Source organism: Kryptolebias marmoratus, linkage group LG5 (assembly GCF_001649575.2).
Source record: "Kryptolebias marmoratus isolate JLee-2015 linkage group LG5, ASM164957v2, whole genome shotgun sequence".
NCBI classification, from domain to species: Eukaryota; Metazoa; Chordata; class Actinopteri; order Cyprinodontiformes; family Rivulidae; genus Kryptolebias; species Kryptolebias marmoratus.
Window position 1 is genome coordinate 11535187 of NC_051434.1, and position 25458 is coordinate 11560644.

At 45.1% G+C, this 25458-nt stretch overlaps 2 protein-coding genes across 4 annotated transcripts in view; both read left to right on the top strand.

The window, feature by feature from the left end:
* The window catches only part of pum1 (pumilio RNA-binding family member 1), a 25511-nt gene extending 23934 nt beyond the window's left edge, over positions 1 to 1577 (top strand). For all 3 annotated transcript variants that reach the window (XM_017425855.3, XM_017425864.3, XM_025007620.2), the window contains exon 24: positions 3 to 1577. The gene's annotated coding sequence lies outside the window, so the exon portion shown is untranslated. The remainder of the gene's footprint in view (positions 1 to 2) is intronic.
* A 3621-nt stretch (positions 1578 to 5198) lies between these two features.
* sdc3 (syndecan 3) overlaps positions 5199 to 25458 on the top strand; it is a 40581-nt gene continuing 20321 nt past the window's right edge. The window contains exon 1 of the mRNA XM_017423710.3: positions 5199 to 5661. Within this exon, the coding sequence (XP_017279199.1) occupies positions 5608 to 5661 (54 nt within the window). The 5' untranslated portion in view covers positions 5199 to 5607. The remainder of the gene's footprint in view (positions 5662 to 25458) is intronic.

The following is a 25458-nucleotide window of genomic DNA, read 5'->3' on the forward strand; positions in this document are numbered from 1 at the left end:
CCCCCCCCCCCCCCTTCCACCCACATGAAATCGTGTCCACCACCTGCCCCCCACCTCCCAGCTCACCCTCACCTTCCCTCTGTCGTATTGTCCACCAGCTCCACCCTGCTGTCCCTTTCAGGCTCTTCTCACACATCCCCCCCTACCCTCCCTCCCTCCTCTAAATCCTTCCCACCGAAGATGCAGAGTACCCCCTCGCACCGCTGTTTCCATGACAACCCTTCGGAAGGAGCCCGTTTCTACAGGCAGATTTTTTTTTTTTGTCTCCGCCGTCGGCCCTCCCCCACCCCCACACCTCCACCTGAGTTCAGGCCTGCTGAACTGGGGCTAACAGGGTGGAGGGAGAGGTGAAACCCCCCCATCCCCACCTCCCCCTTTCGCCTCCTCTTTTCTGATGAACTGAAAAATCACTTCACCTTTTGCTACAGCTGCGCACACAATCCTCCTCCCCCCACGCCCTCCACACACACACACACACACCGAGATATTTACCACTATGAGATAAAGTATTTAATTTGTCACAGAATCATAGATGAACACACACACACACGCACACATGCACACATGCGCGCCATCAGCTTAACCAGCAGACAGATCATTTAGCATGGGAGATTCGTTTTCTGGTCTTGCTTCTATAAATATAACGTGTATACTTGGTGTAGACCTTTGCATATATATATAAATATATATATATAAAACTTTGTAGTTTTTCTGGTTTTTGATGTTGAATCTGTATCTAATGTATCCTAGTAGTGACCACATACTTCTGACTGTATAATTGTACATTTGTAAACCCTTGTAATGTAAAAGTGCTTTACCACCCTTTTTTGGTATGAGAAGAAAAAAAAAACAAGGAAAAAAAAAAAATAATAATAATTCTAGAAAAAAAAACTGTGCATTTCAGTGTATATTCTCACCTCATTGGTTGTGACATATGAGTTGTTGTATATTGTAAATTGTAATATCAAATTTTTGTTTTGAGAAGCCCTTTCTATTCAGCGTAGTACCTGTACAAAGACTTCGCCACGCTCTGGTTTTATCTCGATCTCGTCACCGCTTAACTTAAAAGATCTCCCCCCTCCGATCGGACCCGTTCTGTTCATACTCCCCCGGCTTAAGTTTCTTTTTCTCTTCTTTTTTTTTTTTTGTTAAAGATCTTTTTATAGGAACGCTTCACCCCCACGACGTGTTTGCCGGCTGGGCGGGAGAAATAAATTCACTCTTTTAAACCCCCTCAGTTTACCTCCGATGTGTTCAGGGGGGTTAAATCTATGGATTGTACAGAGGAGATTATTTTTTTTTTCTCATTTTCTCTAGTGCTGTAAGTGCTGTATCATACATGTGTTTTTGGGTGAGAGAGGCAGCCCGCCACGGCGCGGTGTACATTTGGAACAGCCTTGTGTATATTTACTACGAGCACACCTGTAACCATATGTGTATAGTTAACAGAACCTGTGTATGCTTATGCCTGGGCAACTATTTTTTGTAACTCCTGTTGTAGATTGTCTCTAAACAATTGTGTGATCTTTATTTTGAAACCAAACTGAACAAAAAGGAAAAAAACTTTGAAAATTTAACCGTCTCAAGCGTGTTTCATTGTGTTTTCAGGAGATGCTTCCATGTCAGGGCGTGCAGAAGTTTGTTTCGCTTCCAAGGAGCCAGACTTTGTTTTATTATTGTTATTTTTTATCAGTTCAGGGTTCCTGCACGCTCCTGGGAACTCAGGGAATTTGCTTTTACTTTGTTCCAGGCATTAAAAAGTACAGAAAAACGTCTGCATTTCTAGACTTTACTCCCCTTTTTTTTAATATATATCAGATTTCTGATAAAAGAAAATACATAGCTCAAACTTTTCAGATTTATTATCTGTAAAATAAAGCTGAAGAGCAGAGGGCAAAAGTTTTGAACCAGCCCTAATTTAGTTATAATTTTGAATTTTTGTATTTTGGGGGAAAAAAAGGAAAATTAGGTATAGAATAAATCCAAATATTTGCTCAAAACTTTACTTTTCTTTATAAGAAATCTTGTGACCCTGTTTTTTATGGCTGATGCTGATCTTTATAAATTAATATTTATTTTTATTTCTAGCCAGTATGTATTTCCCATTTAACAAACCATAACTGCTGAACATCTATAAGTAATTATCAACACTTTTAGGAACTTTGACCCTTGAAAAATCATTTACAGAAGCTATTCTTGCTTAAAAAACACCCTTAACTGTGAGCCGATTGTTGCTGCTGCATCTGTTTCTTCTTGCTTGATTATCTGTTAAGTTTCTACTTTAGAGATTTGTTTTAAAAAGTGGGCAGTATCCGATTTAAATGCACTTTTTAAAGAGATATTTGCCATGCAAGCCCTAAATGATGATCAGTTCACGATGACTTTAGTTTAATTGAACATTTGAACTGTTCAGTTTTTATAAAAAAGGGTATTTCATATGAAGTGTGCAGTGAAATTTAAAGTTTCTTTTTGTTTAAACTGGATTTCCCTTCACTTTACCAGTTAAACCTGTGAGTTTTATTGTTTTTTCATATTTAAATGTTATCCTGTGTTATCTTTCCCTGCAGTCTGCTGGACGAAATGATTCCACCTGGGTGACAAAAAACAGATCAGGAAATCCGGATAGTTTGGGAAATAAAACCAGGGGAAGGTGCTGAAAACCCCCAGAGCATTTCTGAAAGTCTTTTTAGCGTTTGGACCTTTGGTTTTTTAGTCCAGCACCTGATCGTTTTCACAGGAATTTGTTTTAATGTCTTGAAAAGTATCAATTAAAAACCGCTTTAAAGGGTGACGAGAAAGTCTTTTTGTTTGGAAGCGAAACGCGTTCAGAGGTCATGTTCCTGAACACATCCACCCCGGTGTGTGTGTGTGTGTCTTATTATTTACCTTCCTAATGCAGGCAGTAAACTTGTTCCTACCTGTCCAACTGCTGTTAGGAACAAGCTGCTTCTGGGTGGAAACAACAGCCGACTCAGGCGATAACACCACAGATTTATTGTTTTCTTCCTGAAACAAACCACAAGGAATCAGGACGTCCTGCTGCGCTTTAAAACATTTAAAAGACGCTTTAACGTCACACTGAGCTGCTAATTCACAATAAGATGTTCAGTTCAAGAAAATCTTCTCTTTCTTTGCTCCATTCTTCTCCTAAATCCACTTTTTTTTCCTCCCTTGGCATTTATTTAGGAGTCAAATGGGGATTTATTTAGTCAGGTTCTCGTTGCTCACGAAGCTCCGCTGATTAATTGGTTGTCAGATTTGAAGATTGGTTGCAATTACACTCATTTCTTAACATCGCTCACAACTTTCCGAAGTGAACTGACTCCCGCACAGAATAAATGATAAACTCAGGAACAGGGATATTTATACTTATGAGCTTTTTTTAAAATAAATGAAACAAACAGCGATGAGTAATAATGCAGATATTCTCATTAAAGCTTCAAATCCATTTTCACAACTTTATACTTTCCCTATAGTGATGACTTTTGCTCCTGCTAATTTCGACGACACGTTTAAATCCTTAAATTCTGATCTGCTGAAGTGAAGGTTATGAGCGGTCAGTAACTTACTTGCTGTAGATGACGCTGAAAGTTTGATTTTGGGTCGCCGATGTCGTCAAACAGCTTTATGCTCAGAAATGTTTGCGTTTCGTCTGAAAAGAGTTTTATCAGCTGTCACAATGCAACCCTGCATTCACCACCAAATCTACGGTTAATCACAAGTGTGGTTAGCGGCAGCAGCTAGCTGTAGCACATCATTTAGGCCTATTAGCCGTTAGCTCATCAGTCCGGTCAGAATTAAACTCAGAGAGTATCTACAGCAGGTAAGATGTTTATTCATCATAACCCTTTCTACAGAGTCACAGTTCAAAAGATCTGAACTTTCCCTTTAAGGACTCTTGGAGCTTTTTTTTTCTCATTAATGTGATGAAAAATAAAAATAAGGAGTTTTAATCCAGATTTTTTTACTTGGTTATTTTCACTTTTAGGTTGTTTTTATATTCCTTTTTGTCGTTTTTTGCATCTTTAAATCTACAATGTGACTTTCTCCTACTTATAATCCACTTTAGATATCCGTCTGTTAGTCCATCTGTCCATCCGTCCATCTGTTTGTCTTCTGAAGCTTCTCCGTGGTCGGGTCCTGGAGGGAAACCCAGACCTCCCTCTGCCCGGCTCTGAAGGCGTTCCCAGGCCAGAGAGGACACACGATCACCTGCAGCGAGTTTCTGGGTCTGCCTGGAAACCCCGAAACAGGAAAGCGTCCAGGAGGCGTCCTCAGCCGACACCTGAGCCACCTCAGCTGGCTCCTTTCGACGTGGAGGAGCAGCAGCTGACGGAGCGCCTCACTTGTCTCCAAAGCTGAGCACGACCGCCCTACAATCCTAACCTGGTGAGGCGAGTGACGCCCTCGTTATGAACACGACTCCCAGATACCTGAACTCATCTGAGGAAGCGTTCCACCTTTCTCCGGTTAGGAACCATGTGTGTACCTCTGGAGCTGAAAGGCTGGTAAGAACGGGGAAGGACGACGTTTGAGACATGTAAAATACTGACTGATAGGAGGAAGTGTCTAGATCTGAAATGGGGACTGGGTGGCACGGTGGAGCAGTGGTTAGAGCTGAAGAAGGCCTTTCTGGGTGGAGTTTACATGTTCTTCCTGTGTTCACATGTGGGTTTACTCCAAGTTCTCTGGTTTCCTCCCACAGACCAAAAACATGCATGTTAGGTTAACTGGTAACTCCTAAATTGTCCCTAGGTGTGAGTGAGAGCGTGAATGGTTGTTTGTCTCTATGTGTCCCTGTGATGGACATGTCCAGGGTGTCTCCTGTCTCTCACACAGTAATGGAGATAGGGACCAGCTCCCCCCGACCCGGAAAGGAGAAGGAGAATCTGTCATTGCGACAAAGAAAAACCAAATTCTGCTTTGAGGATCCCTGTCTAGGTATTATATGACAAACTGGCTTGCCATAGAGAGAGTCTGATGCATTAAATGACCTTAAACATGTAATAATTATTATTTTAGATGTGGTCTGAAGGCTCCTCCTGTAAGCTGTGTGTCCATAAACCAGCTGCAGGGGGCATCATACCCGAGGAGATCCCTTTCAACTAACACACACACACACACACACACACACACACACACACACACACACTGGCTCACCCCCTCCTCCTGCCAAACTCCGAGGCCGGGCAGCGTCGCCATACGGAACATCCTGCACTGAGCGGAGAGGGGGGAGGAGAGAAGGCTGCACGAGCTCAGACTCACACACACTCACACGAGCGCGCGGAGAGACACGGAGCTCGTGCCTCTCTCAGCGCACAGTTCTCGCATTTCGTTCGAGCCCCGAGCCTGGCAGGAGGACGGAGCCCAAGGTGAGCGGGACCAGCAGCTTGGACTCGCTGGATTAAAAGGAGCCCGAACCCGGGAGGACCGATGGTCGCGCGGACGGGCGGCGCGCTTTGAAGTTGGGACGCACTACCGAGGAGCGCGAGAGAGAGCGAGAGAGAGCGAGCCCCGGGAGCTACCGGCCCGTTCACCTCCCCCCCTCTCCCTCCCTTCCCCTGAAGGCGGCGGCACCAGGAGACTGTGCCCGCGAACCCCCCCACCATGAAGCGGCCCCTGCTGCTGGCGCTCGCGGCGCTGCTCGCTCTCGGCACCACGGTAAGCTCGCGAGCGTCGGGCTCTTTGTTGCGGGTCGCGGTCTCGTGCGCCCCGGGAGTCGGTGCGTGTCACCGACGAGGCGGCGGTGGTCGGTAGGAAATCCTGCACGCGACCTACATATCAGCGTCAAGCGAGTAGGGGGGGGTGCTGGCGGCTCCCCACCCCCCACTTTTTACACACACACACACACACACACCGCAGCCTTTGTGTCTAGGTGTCGGGGCTTATTGTGAGTTGGTGTGCTCACTCCGCTCAGGAGGTGTGCGCGCGTGCTCGTACACGTTGGTAATTAGCGGGTTATCTCTAATTGGGGCTGATTGCTGGTCTTGCATGTGTGGTGTCTGCGGGGGGAGGAGGGGATGTGGAGGGGGGCTCGAGTCATACTGCGGCTCCAACCACTTTATTTACCCTGGAGGATGTGTGTGTGTGTGTGTGTGTGAGAGAGAGAGAGAGGGGGACGATTGGATGTCCAATCTGTGTCCGGATGTCTAAGCTGCTGTAACTGGAGGTGTTGTGTGCGTGCGCGTGTGTGCGCGCGTGTATCTGTGGCTAAAAGTGGGTGGGGTAACGGGGGGGGTGAAGTTAACTGCGATGCGGCGCGCGGACGGTGCTCGGATGGAATGATGTCATCGGGAACCGCGAGCCCCTCCACCACCAGCACCACCTTTTATCTGCACACACACACTCACACACACCTCCTCCTCTCCGGAACCATCCACGCCAAGCTTCACACACACACACACACCCTTCCCCAAAAGCATGCCCACACCTTCCGTCACCCATAATCCAGATTTATCCTCCGAGCAGGAGGAGGTGGAGGAAGAGGAGGGCGCGAGCTCAGCTGAATCATTGAGAGAAAAGCAAACAGGAACTAAAAATAATCGACTATCAGATCTGCTTTTACTAAAAGCCCAGGAATACACTCCAGCTTGTAGCAGCTTCATTCATGTCTGCATCACTTTGTCAGGGGGGGCCGGGGGGCACAGGGTCCCCACTCGCTTCTCAGGCTGATAATATTTAAAGTTAGGTGGAGTTGGAGCAGAACCTCACAGAGAGGTTCCAGCCAGCTGCTGCCGACACTCATGTTTAAACTGCACTGGAAGAGGAAGGAGAGCCCAGAGCCGAAGCTGCTGGTCACCATGGTAACCACACAGCTGCCCATCACTCCCTGACTGCCAGCCTGATAGAGGCAGAAACCGACTGAAACTGAGTCGGAGCCGAAAGAAACAGAACGCCAGCTGAAGGGTAAAAGAAGCAAAAAACATCTAAAAGGAGCTAAACACTAGCTGAAAGCTAAACAACAGAAAATGCTGACTAGAAGTCAAAAGTAACAAAACTCTGGATAGAAGCTAAAAATAGCAAAACTGCGTTTAAAAGTTTAAAAGCAGGAAAAAGGTAAGGAGAAAGTAATAAATAGTAGCTAAAAGTGCTGCAAAAGGCTCACAAAAAGGGAGCTAAAACTAACAAAAGACAAGCTAAAAGGTGGAAAAAAGTAAGATCCTAGCTAAAAGCTAAATATAGAAAAAGGCAAGGTAAAAGTAGCGAAACAGTAGCTAAAAGCTAAAAGTATCACAAGAAAAAAGGGCAGGTCTTATGCTGATGTTGTTGGAAAAGATCTCAACGTGTTTCTGTGGGGGATTTTTTATTTTTTGTAAATAAAGTTAAATATTTTGAAAAGTGTTAAAGTTTCAAAACCCAAAAGTCACGTCAGCCCTCTCCTGAATGAGCTGAAGGCTCTGACACACAACTGGTCAAAAACAGCAGAAAGTCTGCGAAAAACGAGCAAGAAGAAAGTTTGGTGTGCGCTCTCCGTATTCCTGTGGATTTGGGAGAAAACCACGAGTCCTGCTGTAACAGTGAGAAGACAAACAAGCCTGTGTTTTGATGTACAATTTATTTATGTACCATAAAAATGATTGTGGGTGTAAGAAGCTGTCCCACCTCTTCCTGTTTCGGTCCGAACAATCCTCTCAGTCACAAACAAACTGCAACCTTTAGACCAAAGACCAATGAAACGGCCCCATTTGGAAAATCCAACTAAATAAACAGATAAAGTGCAGTCGAGGCGGATAATCTCATGTGTTTATGGCCTCCTTCCAGAAGTTACTGTACAAGAGCGAGGGGGAAGGTATAAAACATCATTTGGATCTTCTTCTTCTGGATCAAACGTCTTCAGGTTTGGATTATTTTGGCCACAAACACAGAATTATAAAAACAAGTCAAATATTTCGCCCTGCCATGCTTTTATTTCTTCTTTCAGACACAGTGTTTGGAGTTTCATTTCGCAGTTTCTGCTGCGAGGCTGCAGTGGCTTTTGTCTCTCTCACACACACACACACACACACACACCCCGACAACTACTGGGTCAGTCAGCTGTAATCTCTGCCAGAGATCCTCGGCCTCCAGCTGATCTAATCTGTCTTGAGGTGTACAGATGGAGGCAGGTGCGACACACATAAACGCACGCCGTAAAACCATCCCCAAGTAGCCCCGGACATGAACGCAGACCTGTTGTCGAGATTGTTTGCTGACGAGACCGTTCTACAAACGCCTGTCGGCTCTAATCCAGCTGGCTTGGTGTGTTCGTGTGTTTGTGTGTGTGTGTGTGTGTGTTCTGACGCCATCTCTGGGTATTTCCTGTTATCTGAATGCTGACATCACATCCGGGAGACTATATTTTTACATGAGAGACTGATTTTCCCACGGACATCTGTGTCCAATGGACAGCCAGTGTATTTGTGTATATATATATATATATATATATATATATATATATATATATATGTGTGTGTGTGTGTGAATTCGTTTGCCTTCATGAGAGCCGTCACTGTCCATCTGTCGGTGTGTGTGGGGGCTCGCAAATAGTGAATATCCGCTGCCAGAAGCTTGTTCTCGCCAGCCCTTTTCCCTCCTTGAGAAGTACGTGTTGGGATGCGTGCGCTGTGTTCTCGAGGATCGTGTTTAACTCGCGGAATGAATCAGTGTTTTGTGCCTCCGACGGCAGACAAAGCCCCCCATAGAGGAGATGAAGAAAAGAGAGGAGGATGGAGAAAGAGAGAAAGAGAGAGAGAGAGAGAGAGAGAGAGAGAGAGAGAGAGGGAGGGAGGGAGGGGGAGTGTTGGAGGGAGAGCGTGGAATGTGAGAGGCAATTTGACACAGGAAGTAGGTCCTTCTCAGCGTCCGGGAGTGTAAACTACACACACACATACACAAATCGCCCGCAGGTAGAAATCCTCCTTCAGTTTAGGAGGTTTCTCAGGTGTGTGTGAGGAGGAGGAGGGGGGTATAAAGGTTCACTTTTCAGTGGGAGCAGGAAATGAAAGAGGATCACAGCTCATATCCGGAGCTGGATTTAGCGGGCCCACGTCTGGAGGTTAGGATGGTCACAGTGGGGGAAAATACCTGCCTCCCCCCTCCTATCCCCCCCCCTTTTTATTTTTATTTTTTTATTTATTTTTTCCTTCCTTTGGCTGTTTATGTCCTGTGCTCGACGCTCGCCGGGCAGCATAAAAAGGAATTTCTTATCCTGGTTTCACTAAAATTAGCTCTCCTTCCCTCCTGGACGGAGTTATAATGTTGGATTCACCGGAGTGATACCACAGGAGTCGTCCAAATAATAATAATAAAAGCTGTCCTCGTGACGCCTTTTCTTTTTCTCTCCATGTAGAGCTGAGGAGGCAGTGTTTCTGCACACAGCAGGTGTTTTTACATGCAACAGCAGAAAACGCTCAGGTCCAATAACGACGTCTGCGTCTCACATGGGAGCGGCCCCGCTGCTGCTGCTGCTGCTTCGCCGGGAAGCTGACGGAAACTTCGCATTAAGCCTTATTAAGTTCACCTGGGCCTCTGCTGCTGCTGCTGGGGCCACGAGTCAAAATGTCTGCCGAAAGAAAAAAAGAAAAAAAAACAAACATGTGGCCGCAAACCTGATGCCAGGTCGGGAGTTTCACTGCCTAACGAAAGCTGCTCTGCGGCAGACTCCGAGTTTGAAAAGTTGAAGAGACCTTTCCTGCTCCTCCCATGTCAGAAGTGGATATCAGTGATTTAACGCCACGTCTGCCTCTCGTCTAAGTAAAGATATCTGCGCACTCATGCTCGTTCCAGTGGTGAGCCTTTAACTAATGATGCCCCGTAGCAAACAGAAAATGATAAAAATGGATTTGATTTAACTCCAGCCTCCTCCTCACCTCAGAGAGCCGCCTTATGATTTGGTTTTTGTTTTGTTTTTCAAGTGGCTGCAGCAGATTATTTAGATCGCAAAGCCAGCGTCAGCCTTTTATTTTGGTGCTTCTTCTCGTTTTCCGAGCTGATAGGATGGAACTTAATGGCGTCAACAAACTAGGTAAAGAAGCGGTGAAGCTGTCTTTAAAGTTTATTCCAAATTTATTATTTGACGCATAAAGGAGATTCCTAAAAACATCCATGATTCCACAAGGATTAATTCCAGACTGACCTGCGTGCTCAGTATATTTGAAATTCATGCAACATCTGCATCAACAGGCTCACACAGGACTGTCTGGGCTACAGAAAATGGCAGAGATGCATCATTTAATCCGCTGGATTTGTTTGTGTTTGTCCAAATGCCTCGGCCCACTAACCTGGAGGACTATTTATAGCATTTGTAGATTTCTAGTGACAGACTGATAGCTCTGTAATCTTATTTTTTTTTGAGAAAATTGGTTTTTTTAAAAGATACAAACACCGTAATATGAAGGCAAAATTTTCAATTCAGCCACAATTCACAAAATATTCCATCCATCCATCCATCCATCCATCCATCCATCCATCCATCCATCCATCCATCCGGTCCAAGATGGAAACCCACACCCCCCTCTCCGCAGTGACACTCTCCAGCTCCTCCTGGGGGATCCCGAGTTGTTCCCAGGCTGGAGAGGATACAGAATCCCTCCAGCGACTTCTGAATCTCTGCTCAGATGCTCAGACCACCTCAGATGACTCCTTTCGATTCAGAGGAGCAGCGGCTCTGCTCTGAGCCCCCGCTGACTAAACAGAGGGAACTCATTCTTCCAGTCTTGATAAAGACCTCCTGACCGTAGGCGAGGGTTGCAGAGCAGACAGACGAGTAAAATGGCTCAGATCCTTCTTCACCACGACATACCAGGAGCAACACGCTCCCCGCCGCTGACCCATCTCCTGCTCCGGTCTCCCGTCACTCTATATTTGCCAAACATCATGTAGCCTTTAGCTAGATATTAGTTTTTGAGGTGTTGTTCCTTCTCATATGCACCGATTGGCTTATATTTGATGTCATCTGGTGGTTTTTCGTCGCACGCTGTGTGTCAGCCATGTTTGTTTGAGAGTCGCTTCTTATGCACGCGCCATACCGTTGCAGTTTCGTTTTCAATTGTTGCATCACCCGTTGCCTGTTTGCCGCCCGGCAATCGCTTGGTCCCCGTGTCGCTCGTCACGAAAAACTTCTCACGCCGAAATGTCTTCAGTCCGCATCAGGAGGCCGCCAGGAAACTTCACGGCCGCTAACACACGCAGATCGCACTCGCGTCTCGGTCACGCGCTGAAGTCCTGATTATCTCACACACACACCCGCACATTTACACACTGGGTCCACACACACACACACGTTTGCAGTGGATTTAAATAGCGGTGGCGGTGTGCAGCAGTTTTGTTGATTCAGTGAGTCAGAGGGAGACGGAGAACGCTTGGAGGTGTTTTAGGTAGGTCAAAACAGACTGGAAACACAGTCGGTGTAGATACTAAACACACACACGCACACGCACGCACTCCCTTGCAGTAATTGGGCAGCTCTGCAGACATCCTCACACACACATATTCTCCAGAGTAGGGGGGTTTAGATGAATGCAGAGAGAAGAGGAGGGAGAGGAATGGAAAAATGGGAGGTGCTCCGACCACAAGCTAATGAGGAGTAGTGAAGGAATGGAGGCTCTGAAATGGAAAGAAGTAAAAAAAAAAAAAGGAGGGGGGTCAGGTTGTGGGACGATGCCAGGCAGCAGAAGAAAGGAGGAAGAAAATCGAGCCGGGGAGTGATCTGAAGAGCAGGGAAACGAGGAGGAATTGGGGAGGAAGATGAGGGAAGCGAAGGGATCAGGGCCGGGAAGGAGGAGTGGGAGGCGAGCGATGGAGAGGGAGAAGATGGGCGATAGCGGGACGTGGTGGTGGTGGGGGACGGAGAGGGGAAATGAGGGCTGGATGATGGCGGATGACAGCGAGGGGATGGAGATGGAGGGATGGCGGCCGTGAGGATTGGGGGGGGAGGCGTGCACTGCTCATTTCCCAGGAGACCGTGCTCTACCTGCTCTCTCTGCGGCCGTCGCCATGACAACCACCACGGCTGCCGCTGTCACAGCTTTATTGCCCTTCTCTCCGTTCCCTCCCTCTTTATTCTCCCCCACCGCCACCACCCCCTTTTCCTTTCATCCTGTCTTGTTTTTTCTCATTCACAGCTTTTCACACGTCACTCTTCTTCTCTCAATTACTTTTTTTTTCTCCTCTTCCTTTGTCTTTCGGTGTCTTCATCCCTCTCCCTTGTCTCTCTCTCTCTCTCCTGTCCTCCTTCCTCCTCCTTTCTGTCCCGTCTGTTCCCGGACTGTGAATTAAAAAGAAAAAAACAAAAAACCCAACCGAGACGCACGGACGGCAGTTGCGTTTCACCTTCCTTCGCGGCGGCGTGTGCGTCCTTGCGTGCCATTAGCGGGCTCTAAATTAGAGAGCACACACGGAGTGCCGTCTTCCCGAACCACAAAGCATTCTGGGATCTCAGAGTGTTAGAGCTTTTCGCTATAAATAAAACCCCTAGAAACAGGGCGCCTCCTTGCCTCTAACAAACCCGTGTGTGTGTGAGAGGAGGAGGAGGAGGAAGAAGCTGAGAGCCGTAGATGTTTTCTGCTGCACGCCGAGACGATAATCTTTTTACTCATTCAAGTAAAGATCTGCATCTGCTCAGGAGCACTCTTCCTCTTCTTGGGTTTCTGTAGCTGTGGGGTAATTACATTAAAGACGGGTGGGGTAATGAGTGTGTGTGTGTGTGTTTCCAGGCAGCCAGGTGAAAAGGTTGGCCCTCACGCTCCTGCCCAGAACCTCAGTAATGATTTTTTGAACCTGGAGCTTTTCAGGAGAGCAGCGACTCGAACAAGCCTCCTGTCAGAAAATATCCCCATATTCCTACAGGAATGATTCCAATAAAGGGTTTGATATCCGTTTGACAGAATCAGCCGTTTGTGTGTTTTGTTTCGCCTCAACATGATGAAACAGGTTAGCTGCCTTTCCACCTTCAGAGGTGACAGGTTTTTGTTTTGCACGTTTTACAAAATGTTGTACTTTATTGGAACAATTGTAGCCAAACCACTTTGATATGATCAGAGTAAAGTTTATGGAGGATCGCTCATTTAAACTCTGGATCTTGGCATTAATCATTTGCTCGAGCGGTTCTTCTCGAGCTTTCGGCTGTAGCACACATTCTGATTTCGAACTGAAAGTAATGCGATGTCAAGTTTTTAAATTAAGCTAAACTTTTTCACACTTAATGCTCGAAGGCACGGCATTACTCTCTACACTTCTGCAGGCTGCATTAGACCGTGTTTTTGTCATTTAAACACAATTATTCTTGTTTTTTTAATTTTTGAATGTAACCAGACTTAATTCTCCTAGTGAGGGGGTTTGATCTGTTGTGTTGCAGAAAGTTAGACTGATCTAGAACAGGTTTTAATGGCCGCCGTCACACCTAAAGCTCACAAGAAGCTGTCTGTAAAGGTTAAGATTGTGATCTTGTAAATACCCAACTGCCTTGCATGGCGTGTGAAACAGCACAAATGAAAAAACATTCGCTCATGGTCGTAATTTCACTTTAACTACACCTTGATGACGACACCCCAGTCCAGGAAATGAAGAATTAGGCTCCAAAGGAGCCACTTTAGCCCTGTAACAATATGTGCTTCTAATGAAGCAGCTGTGTCGGTCAGGATGAAGCGCCGTAGCCTCTGCCCTCCCCTTCACACACACTCGCCAACTCTGCTCTGTGACTACCTGCTGTCGCCGAAGGACCATCCTCGGCTCAAGAACCAGCGCTGGGACTTCTGTAGACAACATCTTGAGGATGAAGCCAGAAGCAGAAGCCCCCGAACACCGGAAGTGTCCATTCGTATAGATCCTAGGCTCCGCCCATTCCAGAGGGCCGGAGCACTTCCCTCACGCCCTGTCAGGAGTTTTCTGTGTGTAGCCGGAGATGTTAGTGTAACTTCATCTGTGAGCGTGCAGCAACAATAAACTATTCATGATACAGCCGATAAAGGCGGTTGAGCGACTGGTTTTCCTCCATTTCTCTTTAGTACTTTTTTATTTTAGGACATATCTAGCACTACATAACAAATTGCAAGCCAGCTTTAGCCACTCACGCCACCTTGGTTCTTACATAAATTACATCAATTACATCTGATTGGTCTTGAAACGGTTTTGTGAACCACGATTTGTATTTTTTGTGTCTGCCCTACTTTTAAATTTTGTGCGGATGAGTTAAATACTGTCACGTTAAAAGACACTTCAACACATATCAGGTCGTAAAAGGTTGTTATAACACAGACTCTGATGTTTCCTGACAAACTGCCTTTAGGTTGTGTTACGTTGCAGCGTCTCCTGCTGTTTGTGCTTCTTGTTTTGACCCGCTTTTCGGTGGAAATGCCACCGCCGTTCTCCTGAGAGTGCACCTTTCAGAACTGCCTAGAGGATGTTTGCGCCGCACAGTTGGGGAGTGTGCGCAGACGAAGACGCTCCGGAAAATGGAGGCTAGGTCCTCCCGGGGAAATGACTTCAGGTCAAATATAAGCAGGAAGGGCTTTGGATGCGTAAAAATTTGAGTTGAGTAACGCGGTAATTAAAGTTTATATTAGCTAACTGCACTGAATACTGTTTTGTTTTAATATTTGGTTTTATTGTCTTTTTATGGATAATCAAACTTCATCTAGAGATATTTTTATCACCATGAGAGGCAGAGATCAAGTCACTGCTTGGGTCTGTGTGTTTATCTGTCTGTTAGAAAAATATATCATGAATTAAATAAACCTCTCAGGAAACATTAGACGCACAAATACATGATAAACCTCTGGAGTCAACCTGATTCAAGATGGCCGCTGCAGCCGATCAGCCTTAGCAAACACACACACCTGTAACTCAGTCAGTTTGACGGATGTTGAGCTGAAATTTGGCGTGGTAGTAGCTGAGAGTTGTCCCCAATACATACTATTTATTTTGAACTTTTGTGGCGCTTGGAGGCAGGCAGTACGCATTCAGATCAGAGGGCGGTCAGTTTCAGAAACGTTCACACGGATCTGTGTGTCGGATGTCTGCAGCCTGTTGGCGTGTGTTTGACGGAGGTCTTACTGTAGCAGGAGGTGAATATTCATACGCGTGGAGCTTCCTGAGCGCAGCACAATGAGGGTATTTCTTACAGGTGTTCGCTTACGTGTGAAACAGTGGCGGAGAAAGGCGACGAGGAGGCACACCGAGGCAGTCGATGTGAGAAAACACCGTGTTGTTGCGAGAGGCATGTGACTGCGTGTGCGTTTTAAATAATTTAGTCGCCGCGTCCCGACAGAGGAGCGAATGAGGTCAGGAGCTCATTGCTGCAGACGCTCCCTCCCTCCCCTCCATCCATCCATCCATCCATCCATCCAGCGCTACACCCACCAGCTCCGCCGCTGCAGATCTCCACGTTTGTTCTGCCCGTCCTAATAAACAGGAACTTAATAACAGAAGGCTTCCCTCATGTTACTCACGTCCCCTCAATTACCAGCGAGCCACGAGGGAAGAACATCGATCCAATTAAATACAGACACTGGAACTCGATGTGTGTGTGTGTGTGGAGAAGTAAACCTTTGAACCTAGTTGTTTAAGGGACTCTTTCAAAGGTGTTTGCAGTTTGAACTAGCCTGAAGCTAATGAGCTCTGTGTGTGTGTGTCTGCTGCAGGTTTCTTCCCATAGGCCCTCGATATAAACGCCTCCACGTGCATGCACACACATATAGTCGCGTTTGCGGCAGCAGGTGATTCATTCTTAATCTTTCATTCCAACAGTTGTGGATTAGCCCTAATCTTCCCCACGGAGACTCGAGCCTGAAAGGCTGACTGACACCGAGAGAGTGTGTGTGTGTGTGTGTGTGTGCATTGTTTGTTTAGCTGTGTGGGACGTGATAATTGTTTCCCTTGTTGGATGGAGTCCGATGCCTGTAATAACAGGACATGATATGATTGAGGCAGATATATAACACAGACTGGCAGGGCACACGACACGGAAACGTAAGACGCAGCAGGAGGAAGAGGAGGCGGTGTTTACAGAGGAAGACATCACGTGTTGGTTGGGGGGGGTTTATTGATTTCCTTTCTGGATTAGGCAAACAACAGAAATGAAATGAAATTTTTAAAAAGTATCGAGGTTTAACAAACCGGAGTTTCAAGATGAGCAAACAAGAAGATGATCTAACTAAATGTCAGCTCTCCAAACCTTTTTATTTTTTGTTTTTTATGGACTCCTTTTGTACATCGCTGTTCAGAAGTCTTGAATCATCCTTGTTTCTTCGTATTTTCCTCCCAAAGATCCAGACTTTCTCGCGGTCTTTGAAGCAATAATTCTTCAGGCTTTCCGAAGGTCTTTCAAAGTTTTTCTTTGGACTTTGACTGATTTATCAATGACAACTTAGCAAAGAACCAATTATAAATGGGCTCCTTAAACATTTTCATCAAGCAGCCTGCCATAAAGATACAATTTATTTAAATTTCTTGAGTCGAATCTCTAAAAAAATGACAAAGATAACGGTTTGACGTAGAGGAAAATAATATTTAATGTGAATCAGGAAGAGATATTAGCTGAAATCTTGTAATCAGCTGAAGGATGATGCTTTCAGGTCTTTACTGGATTTCTTTGTATTTTTTTTAAGACATGACTTCCATCTGCTGCAGATAGTTCTTCTTATGGCTTTTTCTTGTCTAGATCAAATCCCACGATGCAGCGTCTAAAAAATACATTTTTTTAGCAAACACTGCATTTACCAGAGCAAGACGTCTGAGAGTAAACATCAACAGCAAATAATACAAATAAAAAAACAAAAAAAACAAATCAATGTCAACAATCCTGACAGCAAACCAGAAAGCACAAGTTGCAGAACTGCAGCTGAAACGAAGCAGCGCCTGAACACACGGCTCAGAGAAGATGCCTTCGTGCCGGACAATCCCCACAGGAAAACAAAAAAAAAGAAAAGAGAATAAAATGAATAATCCCCAAACAAAGCGGCAAGGTGTGGTGGCAGAAACGATGATACTGTGTGAAGGTAAAGCAGAGGGGATGTGAAGAAAATGAAAGCAGAATGAGGTCGAAAGCAATCACAGACAACAGCGACGTGAAAAGGGCCGGGCGGCGGCGGCGGCAGGGGAGGAGCAGATTGGCGACGGTGCTACAAAAAAAGGACCTGAGAATTATATTTGAAGGCGTGCGGGCACAATGGCAGGGAAGTGATTCGAGGACGAGTGATTAAAAAGCAGAGGAGGTGGCGAGGGAGGAGAAGGAGCTGGAAGGACCGGCGGCGAACGCGGCTCTGTAAAGAGCTTACAGCAGCTGAGGATGGATTGGACGGAGGGACAACCTGGACAGGATTACACCGAGGAGGCCTGGAGGAGCCCGATCGAGCAATAACCCACATTTTCCCCTCGCCCTCCAGTTAGCCCTGATTTACACGGACGTTGACCATTACAGCCCTTTTAGAGCGGCACAATCACACTTTAATTAAAGGAGCTGGTAGCGCAGAGTTATAGCAGACTCTGGGAAGCTAATCTGGGTGTTCGACAAGCTATTAGTCGCCTAAAAATTCCTCCTAATTAATTAGGTGCAGGGCATCACTGCCGACTGGGAGAGGAAGGTTTCTGTGTGGGGAAAAGTCCCAGAAATAAGACTGGAATTTGAGATTAATTTTGTAAATAATTCAGCCGAGTGTGAAGGTGAAACTCTCCCAGAAAACCGAGTGTTACCTAACATTTAACTTCCTAAATAATAACACTTTTTTATGATGTACCTGTAACATTGGTTCCCAGAGTTTGGCGATACTTTCTCCTATATAATTAGTCTAAATTACTTTTTTTAATCACCTGAACATTTATGCTTTTTAAATATATAAAGTGTAATTTCTGAAGGGACGTGACATTTTGTGGAAATATGTTTGAATTTATCAGGGTGGTAATGTTGAGGTTTTCTAAATCAGTCAAAAAATCGGGTTTATTTTAGCTGAATTTGCTCTACAGCAAGGCTAAAGGGCTGTGCAAAAGAGTTAAAACAACCCGTAATTTTTTTATACTTTGCTTCCAGGCAGATTATCTTGCTGAGTTGTATCAAACAGGCTCTGTTTGTCAAAGCAGACCTTTTAGTTTTCAATCCAGTTCTGTTTATTATTATAAAATGCCAATTAATAAATGATATCTGTTTAAGGAAGTCAGAAGCAGCATGTTGGCGACGGTGGAAAGGAATAACTCCCTTTTAACATGAAAGAACCTCCAGCAGAACCAGAACCGGGCTCAGGATGGCGTGGACCGACTTGTGTAAAGGTCCTTGTAGAGTTAATCTGTAACGTCCCTCCGCTGCCACACGATGGAGGGTGGTGTAAGGGAGGCTCCGGTCCTCCACTTCCCCGCATCAGTCCGTAACCCTGTTAGAGCCCGAAAGGAAGCGGACAGTGAAATAAATTCTTATCTGAACGCAGGAAATGAAACAGGAAAAGGCATGACTTTCACAAAGAGCAGGTGAGCTGGAAACCAGGTGGGCAGGATGTAAAGCCAGCCGGAGCTGGTTTTGACGAAAATAAAGCAGGAACCGGCGTCGCAGAGGAAACCAGAGCAACAATTTCTGACCAGGACAGGAAGTCAACGGGACAATAGGCATAAATAAACCAGACTGTGTTATTTAAAACATGACAGTAATGCAAGAACAACCTAAAAACTAACAAAACTTGAACACAAAAGTCTATAGATCTAGAAAGGTAAATGTATAAAACAGACTAAAAGCAGCTAAAATATCACATTATTACACATTTAAGTTTACTAAACAGTATTATTCTTATAAATGTTTAATTGTATTGCTGCAACAGCATATTTGTCTTCAACCTGAGGAAACCTGACTTCAGGACGTCATTTCCAGCAACACAACTGCTTGTTCCCATCTTTTTAGTTTTCCCACGACGCCGTGGTGCCATGAAAGCCTCAGATGAAGCGAACAAACAGGAAGGAAATGTAGATGTAATTTGAAAGTGTGAACACGTCTTGGCCCCCTTCCACGTGGGATTTGTTTGCTGGACATGAACCAAAACCCCCTAACAACACAAGAGCTATCTGTTGACAGTAAGACCTTTACTGATTTCTCAATTTTCCCTCATAAATACGAGTCTTTTATCAGAGCTAATGAGTATCTCATGATAAACGTCTGATTAGATCACAAGGATTCAGTCTGTGCTGCTCATTAAAGCAGAAACCATATGCCGCTGTCGCTGTAACTGCGGCTCTCGGCTGCCAGATGAGTTTTATAAAACTGTTGTGATATGCATCGAATCAATCAGCTAACCGGCTGTCCCGCCACTCACTTTTTAAATGCATTTATTGGACTTGGTTGTTGCTGCGAGGCTTGATAATGGCTGTGGGCTCGCCAGAAATCACTCAACCGGTGTGAAGGAGCCAAGAAAGTGTAGCAAGGTCAGCTGCTCGGGATGCCCGGAGAGCTCCAGCGATTTGTTTGCCTCCGTTGTGTGTGTGTGTGTGTGTGTTATCGGGCCTCCCGCACACGCCCCCGCCAAGGTGCATCATTCAATTTCAGATTGAATTTCCCTGGGTTGATTGAATTGTTTTCGTCCCCGTGCAATAAAAGAAAAATAAGCAAAGCTCCTCCTGGTTGTTCTCCACCTTCTCCCCGCTGGGTCCAGCCGCCCCATCACGCCTTGCTGCCGCTCCCCTGCTCCTCCTCGCTCCCCCTCTGAAACACTGCCTCTTGTGCATTGATTTTTCTCCGTCTCGTTTCCTTCCTCGGGGTTTTGTGCAGTTGCATGACAGTCATTAGCCTGATTACACAAACTATAATTACATAAACACACACACAGAGTCACAGATGTTGCCTTGTGATTCTCATCACTGTACATCAGCAGATTCTCTTCATTGTTGGTGTGTGTGTGTGTGTTTTCGATCCGGGCCTTAGAAGAGATCATTGATTACCGTTTTTATACGAGTGTGTGTGTACTTTTGAGCGCTCCCCCTTCACACGCACTTTGCTGCACAAAGGCATCATAGTCCTAGAGGCTCTCTTTCACACACACACACACACACACACACACAGAGCGAGAGAGAGAGCCACATTTCTGAGCCCTCCTGAAAAGTTCCTTAGAAACACGAGAAAAGTTGCAGCCACAGGCGCCACGCCCTCCCACTGGCCCTGCAGAAATGGGCCCATTGAGCTGGGCTGTAATCACACACACACATATAAATCATAGTAAGTGGGCACCAAAATGCAGCCATTGACCCACCAGTTAACCAGCAGCTCCTCTCCAACTGAACAGCGATACACACACACATACACACAAACACACTCATAAATGAATACCCTGCAGTCAGTTTTAGTGTGTGTGTGTGTGTGTGTGTGAGCAGCACTGGGATATTGAAGCTTTTTGGCAGAAGATCAGTGACACACACACACACTCATGGTTTATAAAGTCATATATAATGGAAGATTCCTCTGTGTGTGTGCGTGCCAGCCTTCAGATTTGTCCTTTAATCCTGCTGGATTGTCAGATTAGTGTAACAGCTGGGTCCTTCATACTGATCTTTTTACCTCTCTGTGTCAGAGTGGATCTGTGGAGATCAGCGTGTCTCGCAGGTCCAGTCCATTACCCTACTTCGAGCGGCCTGACGTGTCACTGCTCAGTCGTGACCTCTCGCTGAGTGCGTGGCGGCGAGCGTCTGCTTTAGCCTCCGGACGGTTTGCAGGTCAGCCCGGCTCCGGGAGCTGTCACGACTCTGTCGGCTCGCTGCCCAGATATTCGTCTCCGGTTCTCTTCGGTTGTTGCGCGCTTGTTCGGAGAGATTACACTCAAAACGCTTGTCACGACTAACTTCATCAAAAATACAACAGAGGAGCGGCTGGCGCGGCGTCTGCGTACGGTGCAGCCGAGCAAACACAAGCTGTTATGATAAAGAACCGACTCACGCAGTTGTTCACACAGCAGCACCTCCGGCTGCTCCTTCGTTCACGTGTAAACTCTGTAATAATTGGGACAAAAAGACACAAGGACCGAGAAGACGAGGTCCACCTCCTGAAGTGGCGTCTTTCAGTCACAGAGGGTGTCTGCACCAGATTCTGCCATAAAATACTAAGGAAATCAGTTTTACCACCAGTCAGCAGCATTAATTACAGATCAGTCTGACGATTATCACTCCATGAGATGGATAAATACTGTAACTAAAACAAATAAATCATAAATGTAAACACAAATATTTTATTCTTTCACGCTCTCTTTTTATTGGCTTGTTAGTTTTCGTCTCTTCTCACAAACCCCCTCACCAATGAGGTCTTGGCCGTACAAGATGTTGATCTTTTTTTTTTAGGGGAAATGACCTCTCCACCTTTAACGGTGGTGAATGAAACTCCTGATGTATTCACGAAAAAATAAAAAGAAAAACAGCTTCAAATGAAACCACAGCATTCATTTGAGCAGGGGTCTCCAATCCTGGTCCTGGAGAGCCACCATCCTCCATGTTTTCCTTGTTTCCCTGCTGTAACACACCTGATTCAGAGGTTAAATCACCTCTTCATGTTCTGCAGAAGCCTGTTAACGACACACTGATTCAAATCAGGTGTGTTGGAGCAGAGAAACAAGTAAAACATGCAGGATGGTGGCCCTCAAGGACCAGGATTGCCTACGTCTGCCTTTGAAGCTTTAAGTGCCTAAATATTACGGCCTGTTAGGCAAATAAGTATCTGATGTCACAGCCAATCAACGATCACCAAAACTTGAACACATTTGGACAAAAAGTCAACGTCAGGAGGGCCTGATGTCCGGCTGCGCTCCCAAGTTTGGTCATTTTAGCCTCAAAATAGCTTAAATAACAGGTTACGGCTGACTCCCCTCCACCTCAACCCTTGATCTGATTAATAACCCTTTAAAGGAACAGCACTTGTGCCATAATTAAAAAGTCTCAGTTTGAAGGGCTGGATAGGTGCTCAGATGGAGATGAAGAAACCCTTCGATGCTCAAAGCCCTGTTGGCCTTCCCCTTACAGCGCCGAAAGAAGTGGGAAACGTAGGGATGAAACCTCAAGGCGTCACAGACAAAACACAGAATGGCTGCATCCACATACAGCCCGTCGTTTCCTGCAATTTTAACTGTTAAATACAGAAATAAACTGATTAGTTTCATAGATTTACTTTTGATTTGTTTCGTTTTTGTTCCTTTGTGGCGCACTCAAGTTTCAGCACTTTGAAAGAAAGCAAATCTCATCTACCTTGTTCCTTATCTGTGTATTTATTGAATTTTTTTTTACTAATCTTCCACATTTTCTCCAAGTTTCTGACATGTGCACAACACGTGTGATCCTGCTGACGGACACAGGCTGAAGGGAAGCCAGAGTTCGTCTAAATCAGCTGTTTTTCAGGGAGTTTTTTTTTTATTTCACAGGAAGAGCAGCGAAAAGCGAGGCTGACTGTAACCAGATAAAGTTACCAAATCTGGATTACTCGTTTCCTCTGGGTCCTTCGTGTCCCGACAGAACACCCGGAGACAGAACCGAGAACTACAGGAACGGCGTTTTCTGAGAAATCAGACTGAAAGCTGAGGGGAAAAAAACTGAAACTGAGTCGTTTCAGCTAAAAGAGGCAGAACACAAGCTGAAAAACAAAGGTAGTAAAAGGGTAGCTAAAAGCTGAGAGGAGCAACAGCAAGCTAGAAGCTAAAGGTAGACAAAGGCGAGCTAGAAGCTAAAATTATCAAAAGGTTAGCTAGAAGCTAAAAGTACTAAAAGGCTAGCTAGAAGTTAAAAGTAGCAAAAGGCTAGCTAGAAGACAAAGGCTAGCTACAAGATTAGAGTAGCAAAAGGCTAGCTACAAGCTAAAAGTAGCAAAAGGTTAGCTAGAAGCTAAAAGTCGCAAAACACTAGCTAGAAACTAAAAGTACTAACAGGTTAGCTAGAAGCTAAAAGTACTAAAAGGCTACCTAGAAGTTAAAAGTAGAAAAAGGCTATCTACAAGCTTAAAGTAGCAAAAGGCTAGCTAGAAGCTAAAATTACCAAAAGGTTAGCTAGAAGTTAAGGTAGACAAGGGCTAGCTAGAAGCTAGTTACTCAAAGGCTAGCTAGAAGATAAAAGTGGCAAAAGGCTAGCTAAAAATAGCTGTTTGGTGGCTAAAAGGAGCAGAAAATGTCCAAGAGGTCAAAATATTTGCTTATGATTTACATTAGCAGCTCAAGTGTTAGAAATAAACATTCAGGAAGAATTTATCTCTTTTTCCTTTTAGGCATTTTTTATAAAACAAACTTATTTTTTGTTTGTTTAACAAAATCCAATGGAAGCTTTTCTCTCAACACCAGACGTCTCTACACTGATATAAGTTTCTTTGTCTTCATTTTGGCGGGGGGGCAGATGCGTGGGACAAATCCTGAAAGTGTTTGGATGAAAATGGATCCAGATTCTTTTCTTTCTGCACCTGTTCTGTCCCCGAAGCTCTTTGACCGAGCCGCTCACTGTACCATATACCAGATTTAGCAGATGCATGCCTTTCCGCGGGGGCATTCATCACTTAGGTCGTCTTTGTCCTTAGAACTCGGCGGAGAGAGATAATATTAGAAAGATAATATTAGAGCTTGGATGATGTTCAGCTGTGGTTTAAAGCGGTGCTGAGAGATGTTTAGGTCCTCATCAAGCTGGAATAACAAACTCGAGCCCGTGTAATGCCATCCTCCCACAGCGATTTATTTATTTGTTTATTTATTTTCTGAAACGGGGAATGAAGCCAGCCAGCGTGGCTGCGTTTTGGATCAGCCTCTGCAGAAATCTTAGGAATCCGATCACCAGAAAGGACTAAAAATAGTGGGAGGAGAAGGCATTGGCTGCTGTGCGTCAACGTGTTTATGGTTTGGTTTTTCTTCCTTTCCGCTCGCTGGCTCACGCTCACCGGTCACGGCAAGCGCTCGCCTGTGAGAAAGTTGGACAAACATGTCGGCAAAGATCAGAAATATGTTTGGCGAAGATTCCTCTCTTCCCACTCAGCGCTGCTCGCAGAATCTCATCCACCAGCTCCTCTTTTTAGAGACAAAAAAAACAAATTTCCATCGGTTTGAAATCGAAGGTAAATGGCTCTGAACGTCACCTGTGAGCGTTCCTTTTCCCAACCTTACATTTGTCGAAATCCTAATTGTCTCAACTTTTTTAATCTTTTAAACCTCTAATGTATGTGAAACAGCTCAGAGGGAGCTGAGGAGTAAAGCCGGCTCACGGCTCCTGCGGTTACTGGAAAGCGTTTCCTTAGAAAAAGAAAATGATTTTATATTCGGAGCGGTTTCAGGTCCCTGGTAAAATGTAGACATGTCTCACAGAGGGAGGGTGTTGTCAGGGTAAAACAAAAATCTGGTGAAGCGTCGTGAAAGGGTTTGGATCTTTAACTCACCACCTCATTTTTATTCGTCGGGCCTCAGAGGTTTTTGCTCCACATGAAAGACACAAAACGAAGTTGTTTTTTACGACAACAGCGATGATTCTGTTTATTACATCTGTGAGCATCCCGAACCGCCGAGCCTTTTGTCTATATTATAATTATAGCTCTCCTTTTGACACTGGATGTGTGACGTAAAAAGTGCAGATTTACCAACTGCTGGTGGTGTAAATGGATCGGTGATGGGATCACCTGCAGGAGGAGCCTCCCTGTCAGCACAGACACCTGTCACTGTCACCTCCAAGGGTTTTATTTGTGCCACCTCCTCCTCTCCTCCTCTCCTGTCACGACGGAGCATATGCACCGGGCAAGGTGGGTTTTTTTTGCTTCCATTTTCATGTCAAACCACTTTGCATCCCACTGATTTCACATTAAATTTCAATTTCAGCCTCTTACTGCAGGCTTACATGAGATAACCTGCTGCTTTTTCTGACCTGAGCCGTTCAAGCCCAGAAATATATATTAAAAAAAAAAAACAACTTTGAAGTTGCAGAATGATTAAAATCTCATCCATGTTCGATATGATTTTTATGCACTAAAGTTCCACATAAAATGGCATTTTATTTGCCTTTAGTCACAGGAGACTGCAATAAATCTTCACCTTATTGAAACTTTCAACGTTTTTCCACAAAGTCGGAAATTCCAGGTTGTAAAATTAGACGTTTTTGTTGCCGTGAATGTTTATAAAGAGGCTTATGCTACCAGAAAAATCTGCACTTTGTGTGAAAACGCTGCGAGCTGAAAGATTGCTGATATGAGGCGAAGAAGCTGAATTGTGTTCAAACGATCAAAAAAGAAGCTAAAACTGGCAAAACAGTGGCTATAAGTTAAAACAGCTTAACACGACCTAAAACTAGCAAGAGTAGCTTAAAGCTAAAACTATCAAAACAATAGCTAAAAGCTCAAATTAACAAAGCTGAAGCTTAAACTAGCAGGAGTAGCTAAAATTAGAAAAAGGGGGCTAAAATCTGAAATGATCAAAACTGTGGCTGAAAGTTAAAACTATCAGAAGAGTAGCTAAAGGCTCAAATTTGCAAAATGTAGCTAAAAAGTGAAATAAGCAACAAGATAGAGCTAAAACCAGTAAA